General features: G+C 28.6%; 1 protein-coding gene across 1 annotated transcript; it reads right to left on the reverse strand.

The window, feature by feature from the left end:
- Positions 1-883: 883 nt before the first annotated feature.
- On the reverse strand, positions 884-11,382 carry LOC120280482 (alpha-1,3-arabinosyltransferase XAT3-like). The gene is made up of 4 exons (XM_039287343.1): positions 11,130-11,382; positions 2,936-3,088; positions 2,778-2,849; positions 884-2,076 (listed from the first exon to the last, which is right to left on the reverse strand). The coding sequence occupies exons 1-4, from the start codon at positions 11,380-11,382 to the stop codon at positions 884-886; spliced, it is 1,671 nt and encodes a 556-aa protein (XP_039143277.1).
- Between the last annotated feature and the right edge of the window lie 3,212 nt (positions 11,383-14,594).

Raw genomic sequence — 14,594 nt, forward strand, 5'->3', positions numbered from 1 at the left:
TCATTGGTTTGTTAGGTTGTCCTTTTTGAAGAAAAACTTAAACACAAGCATGTTATACATGCATGATAACTTGGTAATCTTCTTGATTCATTATTTGAAGTGATATAGTTGTGGTAATTAATTATCTTTCTTAATTTTCTTGAGCCATTTCACGTTATATATGATAATATCAATTATATATTATTCGTATATATTATATCTAGTAATTATCAATTAATATCAACTATTATGCTTAATTTTTCTTAACATAGTATCAGTTATATCTTTTTTAATTATTACTAATTATATATATTATATTTCTTTTTAATAAATAAGGAAAATTAATTGATATTATTTTTTAAAAAATTAATTAAGAAATATGTTTATAAATTAAATACTATAAAAAAGTTAGTGGAATAACTAAGTATTAGTATCTTTTAAGAGAGTCCACCGTAAGTTATCTGTGTATGGAGAATATTATTTATCATAATATTTTGAATTGTCTTTTTTAATCACTGTGATTCTAATTTTTAGATGAACCATATTAATAATAATAATTATTTTTATTTCTTCACAATTAATTTGGTACAAGTAATCATTCAATGTTTCTAATGGAAATGAATGGGAAATAGAGAGGAAGGCAATTGATTTCTTTTCTAATGAGTTAGGTAGTGATGGCTAGCATTTTTCTTTTCTTCTTTGCTGACTTCTCTGCTCAAATCATGGATTATGGAACACAACTTCATGCAAACCAAATGGTCCCAAACATTACCAATAATTCTATTCACTCTAAACAGCTGTCTATATAACTTCATCTTTCAAACATCTTAATTACAAACAACAAACTATATAAATAAATTCTTACATTAATAATTAAAAAGCCGAAAACCCGAAAAATGCAAAACTAGTAATGAAGAAGCTCAATGGCTTTGAGTAAAACAGGCCTAAATCTTTGAACATCAAGCTTCACATTTTGTTTGATCAAATAAATTTCCCTTAGAGAAAGCCATCCTTGTTTCCTAATTAAGGAAGGGTCCTTAATTACAATGTGATCTTTTGGGTATTCTTCAATCAAAGTACTCTCATTTTCACTGATATCATACTGTAAATACCTTAACTTCATATTCACTGAAGGCTTTCCATAGTCCATCCAAGAAACATCTCCCAATCCTCCTAAAGGAACAACTTGAATGACAATTGCATTACTAGGAAGGAACATGAAGTTTGTAAGTCCTGCCCCATGTACACCCATCATTACATCAAAAGAATTCACCTTTTTCGCAAATTCGGTTAAGTTAGATTTTGCATCACACTCTGCAACAACTGCCTCGAATCCTACATCTTCGGCCATTCGAACTATTTCAACTATGTTAGTAAATGATCTCGATTGCCTTCTTGCTATGATCATCAACCTCGGCTTTTTTCTTGTGTTTTCGTTTAAACTTATCGCCTTTTCCCGCTTAAGTGAGTATGAATTCCTTATCAAACTAGCAAAGTCTTGCATCGAAAACGAATACGGAGATTTCAAAGGATCAATGCTCAACTCCAAATGGAATCTAAGTCCAATGGTTAAATTTTGATAGCAAAGTACTCCTTCCTCCTTGTCCATATCTATGATTGGAAACTTTGTGAGCTGATTGAGTACATTTCTATACTTTGAAACCCACCAATGTTTCATATCAGTTATAACAAACTGAACTTGTCCATGATAATGATGAGAAGTGAGAAAAAGAGGAATTAGAATGTCACTGAAATCATGGAATACATTCCCCATGTAACCTCCTATTGAAAATATTATTGATGGAATGCTTTGAATAAGAGTGCATGAATTGAGTGCTTGATCAAAAGAAGCAGAGGATTTGAGTGTGAATTCTGTAATTTTGGACATTCCAATCTTGTCTCCTTTTCTAGGATGAGGTTTGATTTTCCATGAATGATTTGTTTCTGAAGGAAAAGTAGTGATGAATTGAACTGTTGAAGAGTTTGCATGAATTCTAACATCACCATTGTTGATCTCACAGACATCTGTTTTTCTGTTTGAAAAGTCACATATTTGTTTTCTCTTCTCCATTGTTGTCTCTTTCTTGTTCTTCAAATCTTTTAAGTGGAAATGAAAAGAAAAAAACAAACTTGTTAATGTTATGTTAGAAGTTTTATTTGAATTTATGGTTAAAATGAACATTCTAATGTTTGGTAGCCTAATTTTTTAAAAAACATTGAACTACAAACTATATACCAAAAAACTAATCTTTTCATAAATCATTTCATGAAATAGAGATGGAAAATTAGACCCTCCTGACTTGAAAATAAAGCTTTGACTATATAAAAAAAAATTAGACAGAAATATATCATTGTCCATAAAAAAAAAAAATCAATGGTAGAATGAAAAAATTATTTATCAAGTTGCAATGTGCTATTACCATTAATCATAAATTCAAATAAAACATGTACATCTAATCAATATATTAGATACAGTTGCCTAATTGTTGAAAATAATTAATTATATATCTGGGACTAAATCTTTTTGTTAAATAACTCACGAATTCTTTAATTAGAGTCAAAAAAGAAAAAAATTAGACAGGAAGAAATTATTGATGATAAAAAAAAATCAAATGTAGAATAAAAAAAACCATTTATTAGGTAACATTGCCCTATTATTACCAACAAATTCAAATAATACAGGATGTACTATTTTCCATGAAAGTTTAATTCATTGTAATGTTCTTCATGCAATTAAACTTAAATATGGATAATAATTCACTATATATATATATATATATATAGAATAAATTGCATACCAATTTGCCTCGCTGCCTTTACATTTGCAATTAAGGTTTTGGAAGCTTCATCAATGGAAACCTTGAAACTCACTGCATGTAAAACAAAATAAATTAAGGAATATTAATGAAAGCAATAAGTTTTCATTTGAGAAAGTTTGAATAATGAACTAGCATACAAGGATCAGAGAGGAGGACAAAGAAGAGCAAGAGAAGAACAACTCCAGAAAACACAGAGATTAATCCAATGTTTTCAAGCTTCATCTTGTTCAAGTTTCTCATCAAGCTTTTCTCAAATCCCATCTTTTTTGTTCCTAAGTTTATACTTTGATCTTAATGAATTGGAACACAAAAACACAAAACAAACTCTTTATATATATATATATATATATATATAATTCTTTTCAAAGGGATGGAGTGGTGAACCATGATTCCTAATATGATTAATTTGTTGTTAGTATAAGTTTGCATTATAAAATAGAAAAGATTAAGTGAAGAGCTAAACATGGGTGAGTGTCAACAAGGGAAGAATTAATCAAGAGTTGAAGAAAGGTATATATTAATTTTTTTTCATATAATAATAATAATACTACCTAATTAAGGCTGCAAAAAACTATGCTATAATAAGTTTCATTTTGTTAAATCTTATAAATTTTGGCCATATATATATATATATATATATATAACGTGTATGAATAACAGTGTTATGAGTAAAATGAATATTTATAACAATTATTTTATTTTTAACATGTAAGAGAACATTTTATAGATTAATATATGCATATATAGAGAGAGACAGACAGACAGACAGAAAGGAACCCAATCTTCTAACAACCCGACTCCCTCTCCATTCTCTATTTTACCTTTTTTTTAATTTTCAAACATTACTGGATATATATATAGTTTTAACCTTCAACCAATCATTGAATTTTGAAAGAAATAAAACATTAACTCTCTTATTATAAAGAGTAATTAATACATTTTCAGGAATAAAACTTATTAAAAACATATAAAAATAAATAAACAAATAATATATATATATATATGAACTAAATTTGATTGTGATATGATTTGAATTTTTTTAATGAGGATAAAAATGAAGCAAAGTTATGGTTCTACTTTTTCCATTCTTTTTTTTTTTTTTTGATTTCAGATTATTTATTCACTTATATGAAAAAAATCAAAAATAATTAAATTTCACCTCTAATCCAAGAGAAAAGAAAACTAATATTCCAAGTTTATTCCATTAATCAAGATGCTCCATTTTCTCTTCTTCTCTAAACCACCACATGTTACTACTTTATTTATTTATTTATTTATTTATTTTATCAACAAAGAGAATCAAAAGGGTAGCATGCGTATAAACATCATTAAAAGTCCTTGAGTCATGCTAATGATTAAATAAAATATATAACAACCCATATGTTTTTCAATTAATATGAAGATTAAATAAGTATTATAACTAATGGGCATCTAAGATGGCAATATATATATATATGAGGAAATCACAACCCTTTTTAGATGTTGTAAATTATATTTCTTTTTAGTTTAACAAATTAATAATTCTCAAAAGATGATGACAAAGGCCTCCTAAAATTATTAATTAAGAAATTAAGATTTTTTTTTTAACAAAGAGTTATATATTGCAAGTGATTTTGATTAATTAATTACACTTCCAGTCTGGATTAATGCATGCAAAATCTTGGCAGTGATGTGACTTCCCAACTGATTTTCCGAATTAATTCTGGTTTGTAAAATCTGAACATTTATCCAAAATTAAGAGAAAAAAATATACTAATTCAATGAAAGAAAAGATAAAAAAACCTTATTTTTTATTTTTTATCTTTATTTTTTTTATAACATGTAAACAAACCCTGTGCTAGTAGCTTATGCACGGATCAAAAATTAATCATCTAGTCCGTGCACCCTTTAATTAAAGATAAAAGCTTTAGATCACGAGTCCGTATCCACAACTGACGTTGATCTATTATCATTACTATTTCGATTAAGTCTTGAACTAAAGACTTTTGAATCTTTCACATTTGATATTTTTACCGTGGGGCCAAGATAGGAGCCTTTTGGTAAAATCTGAAATATTATAAATTTAGATTAATTTTTACAATTTTCATAAAAAAAAGACCATGAAAAACAAGCATGTCACCAGCCCGAGAGATGATTGGCTAAACGAATAGTCCCAGTAAGGCCCAAAAGAATATTTTAATTATGTCTCACAGGCCGGCCTGTTATCATGGCGTAGTATAATTATTTAATAAGGGAAAATAACCAGATGAACCTTGGCAAGTTTTCAATTGCCTGGAAGATCCCTGTGAATTTTCAAGTGACCTACAGAGCTCTCTTTTTTTTTTTTTAATCCTCCTATTTCGCATTGCATTCCTTGCCGACATCATATCATCCTTTCCATCATAGTAAGTTACAATAAGAAGGCAAGTCTTAATTGTTACAAAATTTTAGCCATTAAAATATTAAAATATTTTATCAAATCAAACTTTTTAATTATGTCTGCTAATAATTCTTCTAATTTAGATAGAAATCAATCAGATCTTTAACTAGATTTTAGCTATCAATGATCATATTCCAACTATCAATAACCAAGTAATCTATTAGTATCTGAATTCTCGTACAAATGATGACATATTTCTAGAGTGTGAGTAGTGGTTATATATGGATGATCCCAACGCCCATGTGTGTGCAGGTCCTACCAACACTTGCTCTGCCAAAATTTATTTGATGTATTACCCTATTCCAACTGAAAGTGGCCCCCATTTATGTAAGTTTATTTTCTTGTTTGATGCATTACCATCAAATGATTGTATTAAGACAATATTTTAGCGTAATATTTTAAAAATATAAGTTCTTGGATTGATAACTTACCAATATTGTTTTTCAAGATTAGAAAATTCCATTATGCAAATGAGTTTTCCTATTTAGTATAATGCATCCCTAAACTAGTACCGTATTATTCACAATGTATTTCATACAGCTTAGAAAATAGTTATTGAGCAAAAATGAATGTATATTAACATGATGTGTTATTTCAAAATTAGAGTATTACTTCCACAATTGAAAGTGTATCTTCTTAGACAATAAGTTCATGGATTGATGGCTTACCAAGATCATTTTTCAAGATTTGAAATTGTTTCATATGGAAATCTTTGTATCAACTTATCAAATCTTTTAAGTCTAAAAATTTCCATTGTTTAGATGTCTTTCTATTCATATAAACCATCCCTAGATTAGGTAAATGATTGCAATGAATTTGGTTAAGCTTGGGAAGCAGATATTGAGACAAAAATGAATGTCTATATATATAATCATGTTGTATTCTTTGAAATGATGTATTAGTTTACCTTTCAAAGCATCTTTTTAGAAAAAGTCCATAATGGTTTACTAAGATCATTTTTTAAAAAAATTAGTTCATATGAAAATATTTGTACTCATTTAACAAATGTTTCCTTTATTATGGCCTAGTATGAGAACAACAGAAGTTGTTTTTAATTATTAATATATTTCGGAATTTAAAGGAAAATTAGTCATTATATATATAGACATTCCTTATGAACTTCCCGGATATCCAATTTCATGTATTGGAAAAGGTATATATGTTTGTAAGAAACCATAATATTTACATTAAATATTAATTATTAAGCTTGACAAACTAACGTAAGAAAATAAAAAATAAAAAAATTAAATTAAAAAAATACAATGTAGAAAGCTAATATGTATAATATAACTTGATAAATAAATAAATTGTGAAGTACAGACTGATTTGGGATACGAATTTAATTCTGTCAAGTTCTAAAATATTCTATTATTGTTTGTGACACATTTATACAAATTTGTTGTAATTCACTTTTATGTTATATTAAAAATTAATCTTATTTAAAATTTTTTAATAACATTAATAATAAGTATTGGTACCTTCATAAAACAATAATATAGTATGTTAAAGTATCGATATAATAACATCATGAGAAGTGAGAACATCATCGAATAATCTTCTCATATCAACATTTCTTCGACTAAAAGATAGTTTAAAATCAAGCAAGAAGATCCAATAAATTATATATGTTGTATTGATATTTAAAAAAAAAAATAAAAAAAAAAATTGAATCTACTAAATATATTAATATAGATAACTTTGTATTTTTGTACATTTAAATAAATCAAATGTTACCATTTACATTTAAATAAGTCAAAAGTTACCATGGCTAACATCTATGAATATTGATTGCTAACATCTATGAATATTGGTTGTTTTGCTTGGTGATAAATGTTGCGCAAAGGAAATAATGTGATGCTTTGATCTCTTATGTTGTAGACACCTGCATCATTGTATCCATACTTGTGTTTAGAATACTTATAATCATCACTGAAATAAATAATATTATTTTTTGTTTTATCAACCACGGTAGTTGTTGGAATCAACATTGCATGATTAGCACCCAAAACAAAAACATTACTATTTATGCTTTTTAGTTCAACAAATTTATTCACTTTTTGATCTAGCTTAAATAGCATGAAACTCCTTGTATGATAATCGTCATCCTCATCATTATTGCCCTCAATGTAATGCCTATAAACAAGTACCAGATCTCCCATAAAATCTACCAAATATTTTTCCATTCCTTCTAAGTGGCGATTGACTCGCAAGTAGTCATTATCATTTGGGGAACTAATTTCTATTAACTTGTGATTCATACCAAGTTCAACTAGACACACTTGACTATGCGCTCCAACAATATAAAATGCTCCATTATACCATATGACATCTTCAACAAAAAAATCACTATCTATCGTAGTCCATATTAAGTCACCAGGCCTCCAAAATCCTAATTTAAAATTGCCAAATAAAATAACAATTACAATATAATCAAAACTCTTGTGAGGATTGCCCGATAACACTCCTTTATAAATAAACATATCACGTCTTATTTCAGGCTCATGCCGCCTAAAATTTTCATAAAAATCTTCATGCCGAGCATTAGAAGTATCATATTCCATTAGAGGCAGCTTAACTTGGGCTTTAGAGAAATGATCCAACAAATTTATATTGAGATCTAGATCTATTGTAATTAGCCAGCCATGTGAAGAACCAACACAAAGCTTCCCATGTAACTCAGATATTTCTATTTGGTAAACCTTCTCCTCTGATGGATTAAAGAATCTTGAGGAATCATTATCGAAGGAAATCAACCAAGGAAGTTGTTTCTGCAAGAAATGATGTCTCTCTTTTGCCACCTCATGCCAAGCTGAACACACAGCACTTAATCGAATATAATCCGAAAAGGAGAGAAACTTTATTATCTCTTGTAATATGTCCCTCGGAAGATTCGCATAGTCTACCATAACTCCTGCAAGTTACATAAAAGAGAAAAATATAACGCTTCCATCATTTCATTTCAAGAACATACAATGTTAATTTAAATCAATGAATTTCATCGGATAAATATAGAATACACATATTTTATCTATAGTTTATACAACAAGCTTATTCAATTTAGATGTTATTTCTTTATATTTAATTCACATTAAAAAAAAAACAAATTTTAGTTGATATTTGCGTTTCACCTTATTCAGAGAAAAGTATTACAAATCTCCCAAAAACAAAAACTTAATCAACAAAAACATATTAACATATCCCCAAAAATCCCCAAAACATCATTAAAATTTATATGGTTTGCTTTTAAAATAAAATAATTATAACTAAATCATACCCGTTCTTCTGCAATGCCCTTAGAGGACAAGTGGCACATGTATTTAATTATAATATCATAAATTTTATGAACGCATGACATTTTTGTTACAACGAAAAAGATATATATATATATATATATATATATATATATATATATAATAAATAAAAATAAATAAAAACTTGCCTCCTAAATCGATGATGAATCACACTTAAAAAAGAGATTAGAAGTGAAGAAAGAGAGAAAAAACAAGCGTTCTTTAATTGATTTTTGATTCTTTAATTATAGTCAAGTTTTAATTATAATCAAACTACAATTAACAATTAACAGTTTTATTAATAATTTATATTATTATCTAATCCGAGACCAACTCTAATCAAAACCTAATTATCGTAATGGAACTTCTAACTCACCCAAAATACCTTCATTTTTAAAAATTTTGATATCTATAAACAAATAGTTTAATTTTGAAATTATTTTATAAAATCTTTATTTATGTATATAATTTTTTTAAAATTTCTCTAATTTTTTTTATTTTGTACATAACTTATTTTTTTTTTTAAGACAATCATCAAAACCCCAATATTAGATAATTTAATTTTATTTTGAATTCTCTGGAGTGTAAGTAATAACAATCAATCAATATATATATATATATATATTAAAATAAATTTGTGTACATGTTATATCAGCAAAATATTTATTTTTTTTTAAATTAAGTATTTAATAAATAAATTAAAATTTATCATTTTCAATTTTACAATTTTGGAGGGTTCAATAAAAAATTATTTGTTTGTTATGAAAATAATGTTTTCCCTAAATACATTGATTATTGGGGCCTCACAAACACCATATCTTAAATTCATAGTAATAAGCATGAAACATAGAACCCAACTCTCAGAAACCAATGATTTGATTATTCTTCCCAATAATTATGGAAATCAAATTAAACACTTTCCAATGACTATGCTTTAATTAACAAAAGAAATCCACAAAATTCTCTACCAAAAACACGCATAATCTATTAATACTCACTTGTAAACACAATAATGAGTCAAATTATTGTCAAATTAGAGAATTTAGAGCAAATATTTTGATAAAACGAATTTTAAAATAAATAAGTGATAAACTCTAAAAGTGAAAAAATGGATAAATTAGGCTAGAGGAGATGATAGTGTGGTGGTGAAACATGTGTTGAAAATTTATAACTACCTCAAAAATCTCAATAATATTTTAAATAAAGAAAATAAAATATATAAAGTAAGAATTAAATAGTTATTTCTATTTTGCTCAAATTAGAGTTAGAAAGTTATATATCAATATAAAATAATTTAAAAGAATGTAAACAAGTGTGGTGCTTTATATGGGAACTTCCTAATTTTCAATGATTTTTTCTATTTCCAAAATTGATAAAAATAATTTATGGCTCATGCTTAAACATTGGTTATCTATTTTTTTTTTTAAATTTTTTAACGACATAACAATAATTTAAATAAATAAATAAATAGAATCCCACATGGCTTATTAGGGGCTAAACTAGATTTCTCTCTTTCTTTCAAGGTTTAGGATTATTGAGCTATTTATTGTTTCAACTTTTTAAAAACTAAAAAATTATTTATAAAAGTTAAACAACTAATCAATTTAAAACTTTAGAAAGAGGAAAGATAATTTTTTTTCAAAAATAAATTTTATTATTGTTGGATATATATGGAAACAAACAACAAAAACTAAAAAAGAACTTATAACCTAATTGATCAATCACCAATGTAGAAAGAAAGCACTCAAAGGACAAGGTATGTATACCTTGCTCTTGCTGTATTGTTTGATACACTAGATTTGCTATCTTGCTCTACATCTTCTTACATTTATATATGGTGCTTATATAGAGTCATAAACCACTATGACCTACGAAGATTTAAAAAACTACTATATAAATTCAAAGTAAATAATCATACTCAAACTATAATTCTAATTTCACTCAAATTAATTATTAAATGACTAGATAATATTTTTAACAATATTAACAAATATATATATATATATATATCATTTAAAAATTTATATAAATTTATTTAAGTATTTACAAATAAAATTAAGATTTTAGATGGGAAAGCAATTTATCCAAGGAAATAAAGATAATATTTCTAACAACATTAACAAATATATATAAATTTATTTAAATATTTATAAATAAAATCTATACATATAGATATATAATCTCCTCCGAGAGTGATTTAAAGAACGATTTAAGTTTTTTTTAATTATATTTAAGTTTTTATTTATATTACATATTAATAATTAAAAAACTTTAATTACATTCATTTATTTGTATAATAAATATTCATAAGATTTTGAAATTGAATATATATAACAATTTTTTTATTTTAAGTAACATTCATTTGTTAAATTATATTATTTTTTATATATAAACTTCTCACAATTTTAAAAACTCCGATGTAAAACAGATGAGAATGTCTACTTAAAATTTAGATGAAATAAAAATTTCTCTAAAGAATATCAAACATAGTACAAAATAAATAGTTACATTATACCATAATTATTTGTTCTGTTCTGTACTGCTTGTGCTATACATAGCTGCGTATCATACGCACCCTGAAGTTTGAAGTTTGTGAACAACTTGTTAATCAAACAAACTTACATTTAGTTTGGAATCCATTGATCTCCGAGGCAAACACAAACCCTAGATCTACATCCATCCATGGCGGCCGAGAGGGGTTGTTTCTCATCCTCTCCATCGTATTCGCCTCCTTCCCCCGCTTTCTCTCCGCCATCTTCTGCCGCACCGCCTCCTCAGCCCTCTTACCCGACCTCTGCGGTGGCTCCAGCAACCACGCCTGCTCGCCTTCTACCTTTCTGGCTCCCGCGATGATGCTCACCGCCTTCTCCGCCATCTCCTCGCCGTCTACCACCCTCGCAATCGCTGCCTTCTTCACTTATCCTGGGACGCCCCCGCCTCGGAGCGCGCTTATCTTGCCAGCGCCGTCCCTGGAGCCTTTGGCAACGTCGATGTGCTTGGGCGTGGTGATGCCATGACTTATATGGCCTCGTCGGTGTTGGCAGCGACGCTTTATGCGGCAGCGTCGGTGATATTGAGGCTTGATGGCGAGTGGGATTGGTTTGTGACGCTGAATGTTGTACCCGCTGGTCACGCCAGACGGTATGTTATCATTGTTACTGATGAAATTTCTTTAGTGCTGCGTTTAAAAAGTTGTGTGTTTTCCCCTCTGTTTGTAAGTTCGTTTAGCGTTGTTGAAATTGGGATTTTAGCTAATCTTTGTTTCAAACAAATGCATCTAATTTCATATTCTATTGCAGAGAAATTTATTATAATTTTGCAAGCAAAATGAGTCCTGAATGCTAATTTCATATTCTATTGTAGAGAAATTTATTATAGTTTGGCTATCAAAATGAGTTCTGACTGAATGTTATCTTGAAGGAAGGAGGGTCTAAGTTTTATCGTCTCTTGTCGTTTGTCTGAATGATTTTGGTTATTATTACAGTTCATTTTTATCAAAAATTTTCATTTTCTTGTGGATTTTAATTCAGCCTGAGAGTTGAGACCACCATGTGCCTAGGCTGTTCGACGCAATCTTATGATGACGGCATTAATGGTTGATGGAATGATGTAGTGGTCATTTTCAGAAATTATGTTTGTGTGTTCAGTCAATTTCTAATTTTATTTTTTCCAATAAATTCTGTTTTCCTTCACTGATTAAAAAGGGTCAATGTTCAAGAATCTTAATTTGAAGTTGGATAAGGATGGTTTTCCATGTTTAGTTTTATTTTATGGTGATCTGGGTGGTAATACTAATGGCTGAAGGTTGAAGATTTAGTATTAGAAATGATTAATGAAGTGGGTGCAGTAGGGTTTGAAGGTTTAAGGCTTTGGTGAAAAGATATTGTTGAATAAAAATTTTTGAGAGCTATGAATACGGGAACACAATTCATTATGTTACTCATTCAAGTTCACATTAGTTCTTGAAGATCTTCTTTTTTGTAATTAAGTTACCATTAAAAAAATATTCTATTAACTGTCACTCACATGTGGAGATAAAATAAAAAATCCATCTGGTTTATTTCACGAGCTTCCCTTAAAATTTATACTATACTATGGATCAAATCACAAAGAAAAATCAGTTTAGTGCTCTTGTTCTCATATATTCGCGAGGATTGCATCTTCAATGGATCTTTGTTTATCCTATCCAAATATTATGTGAATTCCCTCCTCATAAAATTATTAGGTATATTTGTGCTTGGACTTGGTTATTAGTGAGTCGATCTAATGAGACACTTAAAATAAGGTGAGATGAGTGGCTGTTTGTGAAGTACATTCTGGGTGAACTTGCTAACATGGCTAAACTGTATATAGGTCTTTAAAAGCAAACTAGATGCAATATTCGATATATACAAACAGACAGTTGTAGTGGAGAGAGCACAGTAATGTCATGTTTATATTCTTTTTAAAATTTCTTCAGCAACATATAAAAGTCATCCAGTGTTTATCAAAGCATATAGTAAGTCGTATGATTCTCCAATTGATGGATTACATTGCCTGTCCATGTTGTTTCGTGTAATATCTTTATGTCTTGGTATTGTATGAAGCTTTTTTTTCCATAGATGGTTAGTGTATCTTCCCTTTCATATGCAAACTAGATGCAATATTAGATATATGTGGGCAGGCACAAGGTAGTGGAAAGAGCACAGCGATGTCAGAGTCTTTATTTTTTTTAAAATGTCTTCTTGTATTTTTTGTTCCCTTTTGTGACAAAAAAAATTCATCTGCACTGTTTATCAAAGCATAAAGTCAGTTGTATGATTTTTCAATTGATGGGTCATAATGTGGGTTTAACTCGTTTCCTGTAATATCTTTTATGCCTTGGTGTTATAAGCTGCTTATTTTTCTAATGATGGTTAATGTATCATGCCTTTCATATTTTTTTCCTTGTATGTTTTGCAGACTTTATTCATGTCTTCTCATCTGTACCAAGAGTTCTCAATTTTATAGGTCACACAAATGATCTTGGATGGAAGGAGTAGGCTCACTTTTTATACTTCTCAAATGTCTTGAGCTTTTCACTTGTTTAATTTTCTTCTCCAACCTAAATCCCTAATACATTCTCGTAGGTCACATAGGGTTCAACCAATTGTAGTCAACACAGGGATTTACTTGATTTCGGTAAATTGTTCAGTTGCTTATTATTAGGTGTTTGTATGTATGAAATATTTAGTGTTATGGTTCTATGATTTTTCACTTGTTTAATTTCCTTCTCCAACCTAAACCCCTAATGCATTCTGGCAGGTCACAGTTCAACCAATTGTAGTCGACTCAGGGATTTATTTGATTTTGGTAAATTGTTCGGCTGCTTATTAATTAGGTGTTTGTATGTATGAAATATTTAGTGTTATGGTTCTATGATTTTGTTTTTCATTTAATTTCATGTGGTTTTATCTATTTACTGTCACTTGTTATTGTTATTGTTATTGTTGTTTTCTGGTTTAATGTTTTTAGGACAATTTGTGGTTTTGAAATCTAGTGCATCATTAAGAGCTTTTGTTGTAACTTAATTTTTCTTTATGTGCAGACATGGCTCATGAGGTTCAGTGCCCTCAGGCATTCACCCAAGAGCAAAGGGACTATCTACACAAATGGTGTTCTGTATGTGACAGAACATTCGAACATGCTAGTGGATTCGACAAACATAGGGACGTTGTACACAAGAACACCCACGAATACAAATGTGGAACCTGCATGCAACCTCTGAACGGTGCTAAAGCATAGGGTAAACGACTTTCGAATGCTGGGGCTGCTCTAAGTGTTGAATGCCATGCATGCCATAAACTAATCATTCATGGTTACCACTGTGCTCTGTTTTTCTGTTTGAAAAAACACAAACTTTTCACTGATGATGATGCTTGAATCTGAACCATATTTTTCTATTACTTTGTTTATAAACTAATCATTCATGGTTACCACTGTTTTTCTGTTTGAAAAACACAGTTGTTCACTGATGATGATGCTTGAATTTGAACCATATATTCTATTACTTTGTTTATAAACTAATCATTTATGGTTACCACTGTTCTCTGTTTTTCTGTTTGAAAA

Source organism: Dioscorea cayenensis, chromosome 17 (genome assembly GCF_009730915.1).
Source record: "Dioscorea cayenensis subsp. rotundata cultivar TDr96_F1 chromosome 17, TDr96_F1_v2_PseudoChromosome.rev07_lg8_w22 25.fasta, whole genome shotgun sequence".
In the NCBI taxonomy this organism is placed as follows: domain Eukaryota; kingdom Viridiplantae; phylum Streptophyta; class Magnoliopsida; order Dioscoreales; family Dioscoreaceae; genus Dioscorea; species Dioscorea cayenensis.

Bases quoted from the DNA above. Each gene is read 5' to 3' on its own strand.
- LOC120280482 (XM_039287343.1), bottom strand. From the start codon at position 11,382: ATGGCGGAGAAGGCGGTGAGCATCATCGCGGGAGCCAGAAAGGTAGAA. The intron at 2,850-2,935 runs GTATGCTAGTTC...TTTTACATGCAG, and splicing joins TGTCCTCCTCTCTGATCCTT to TGAGTTTCAAGGTTTCCATT. The intron at 2,077-2,777 runs GTATGCAATTTA...TCCACTTAAAAG, and splicing joins AAAGGCAGCGAGGCAAATTG to ATTTGAAGAACAAGAAAGAG.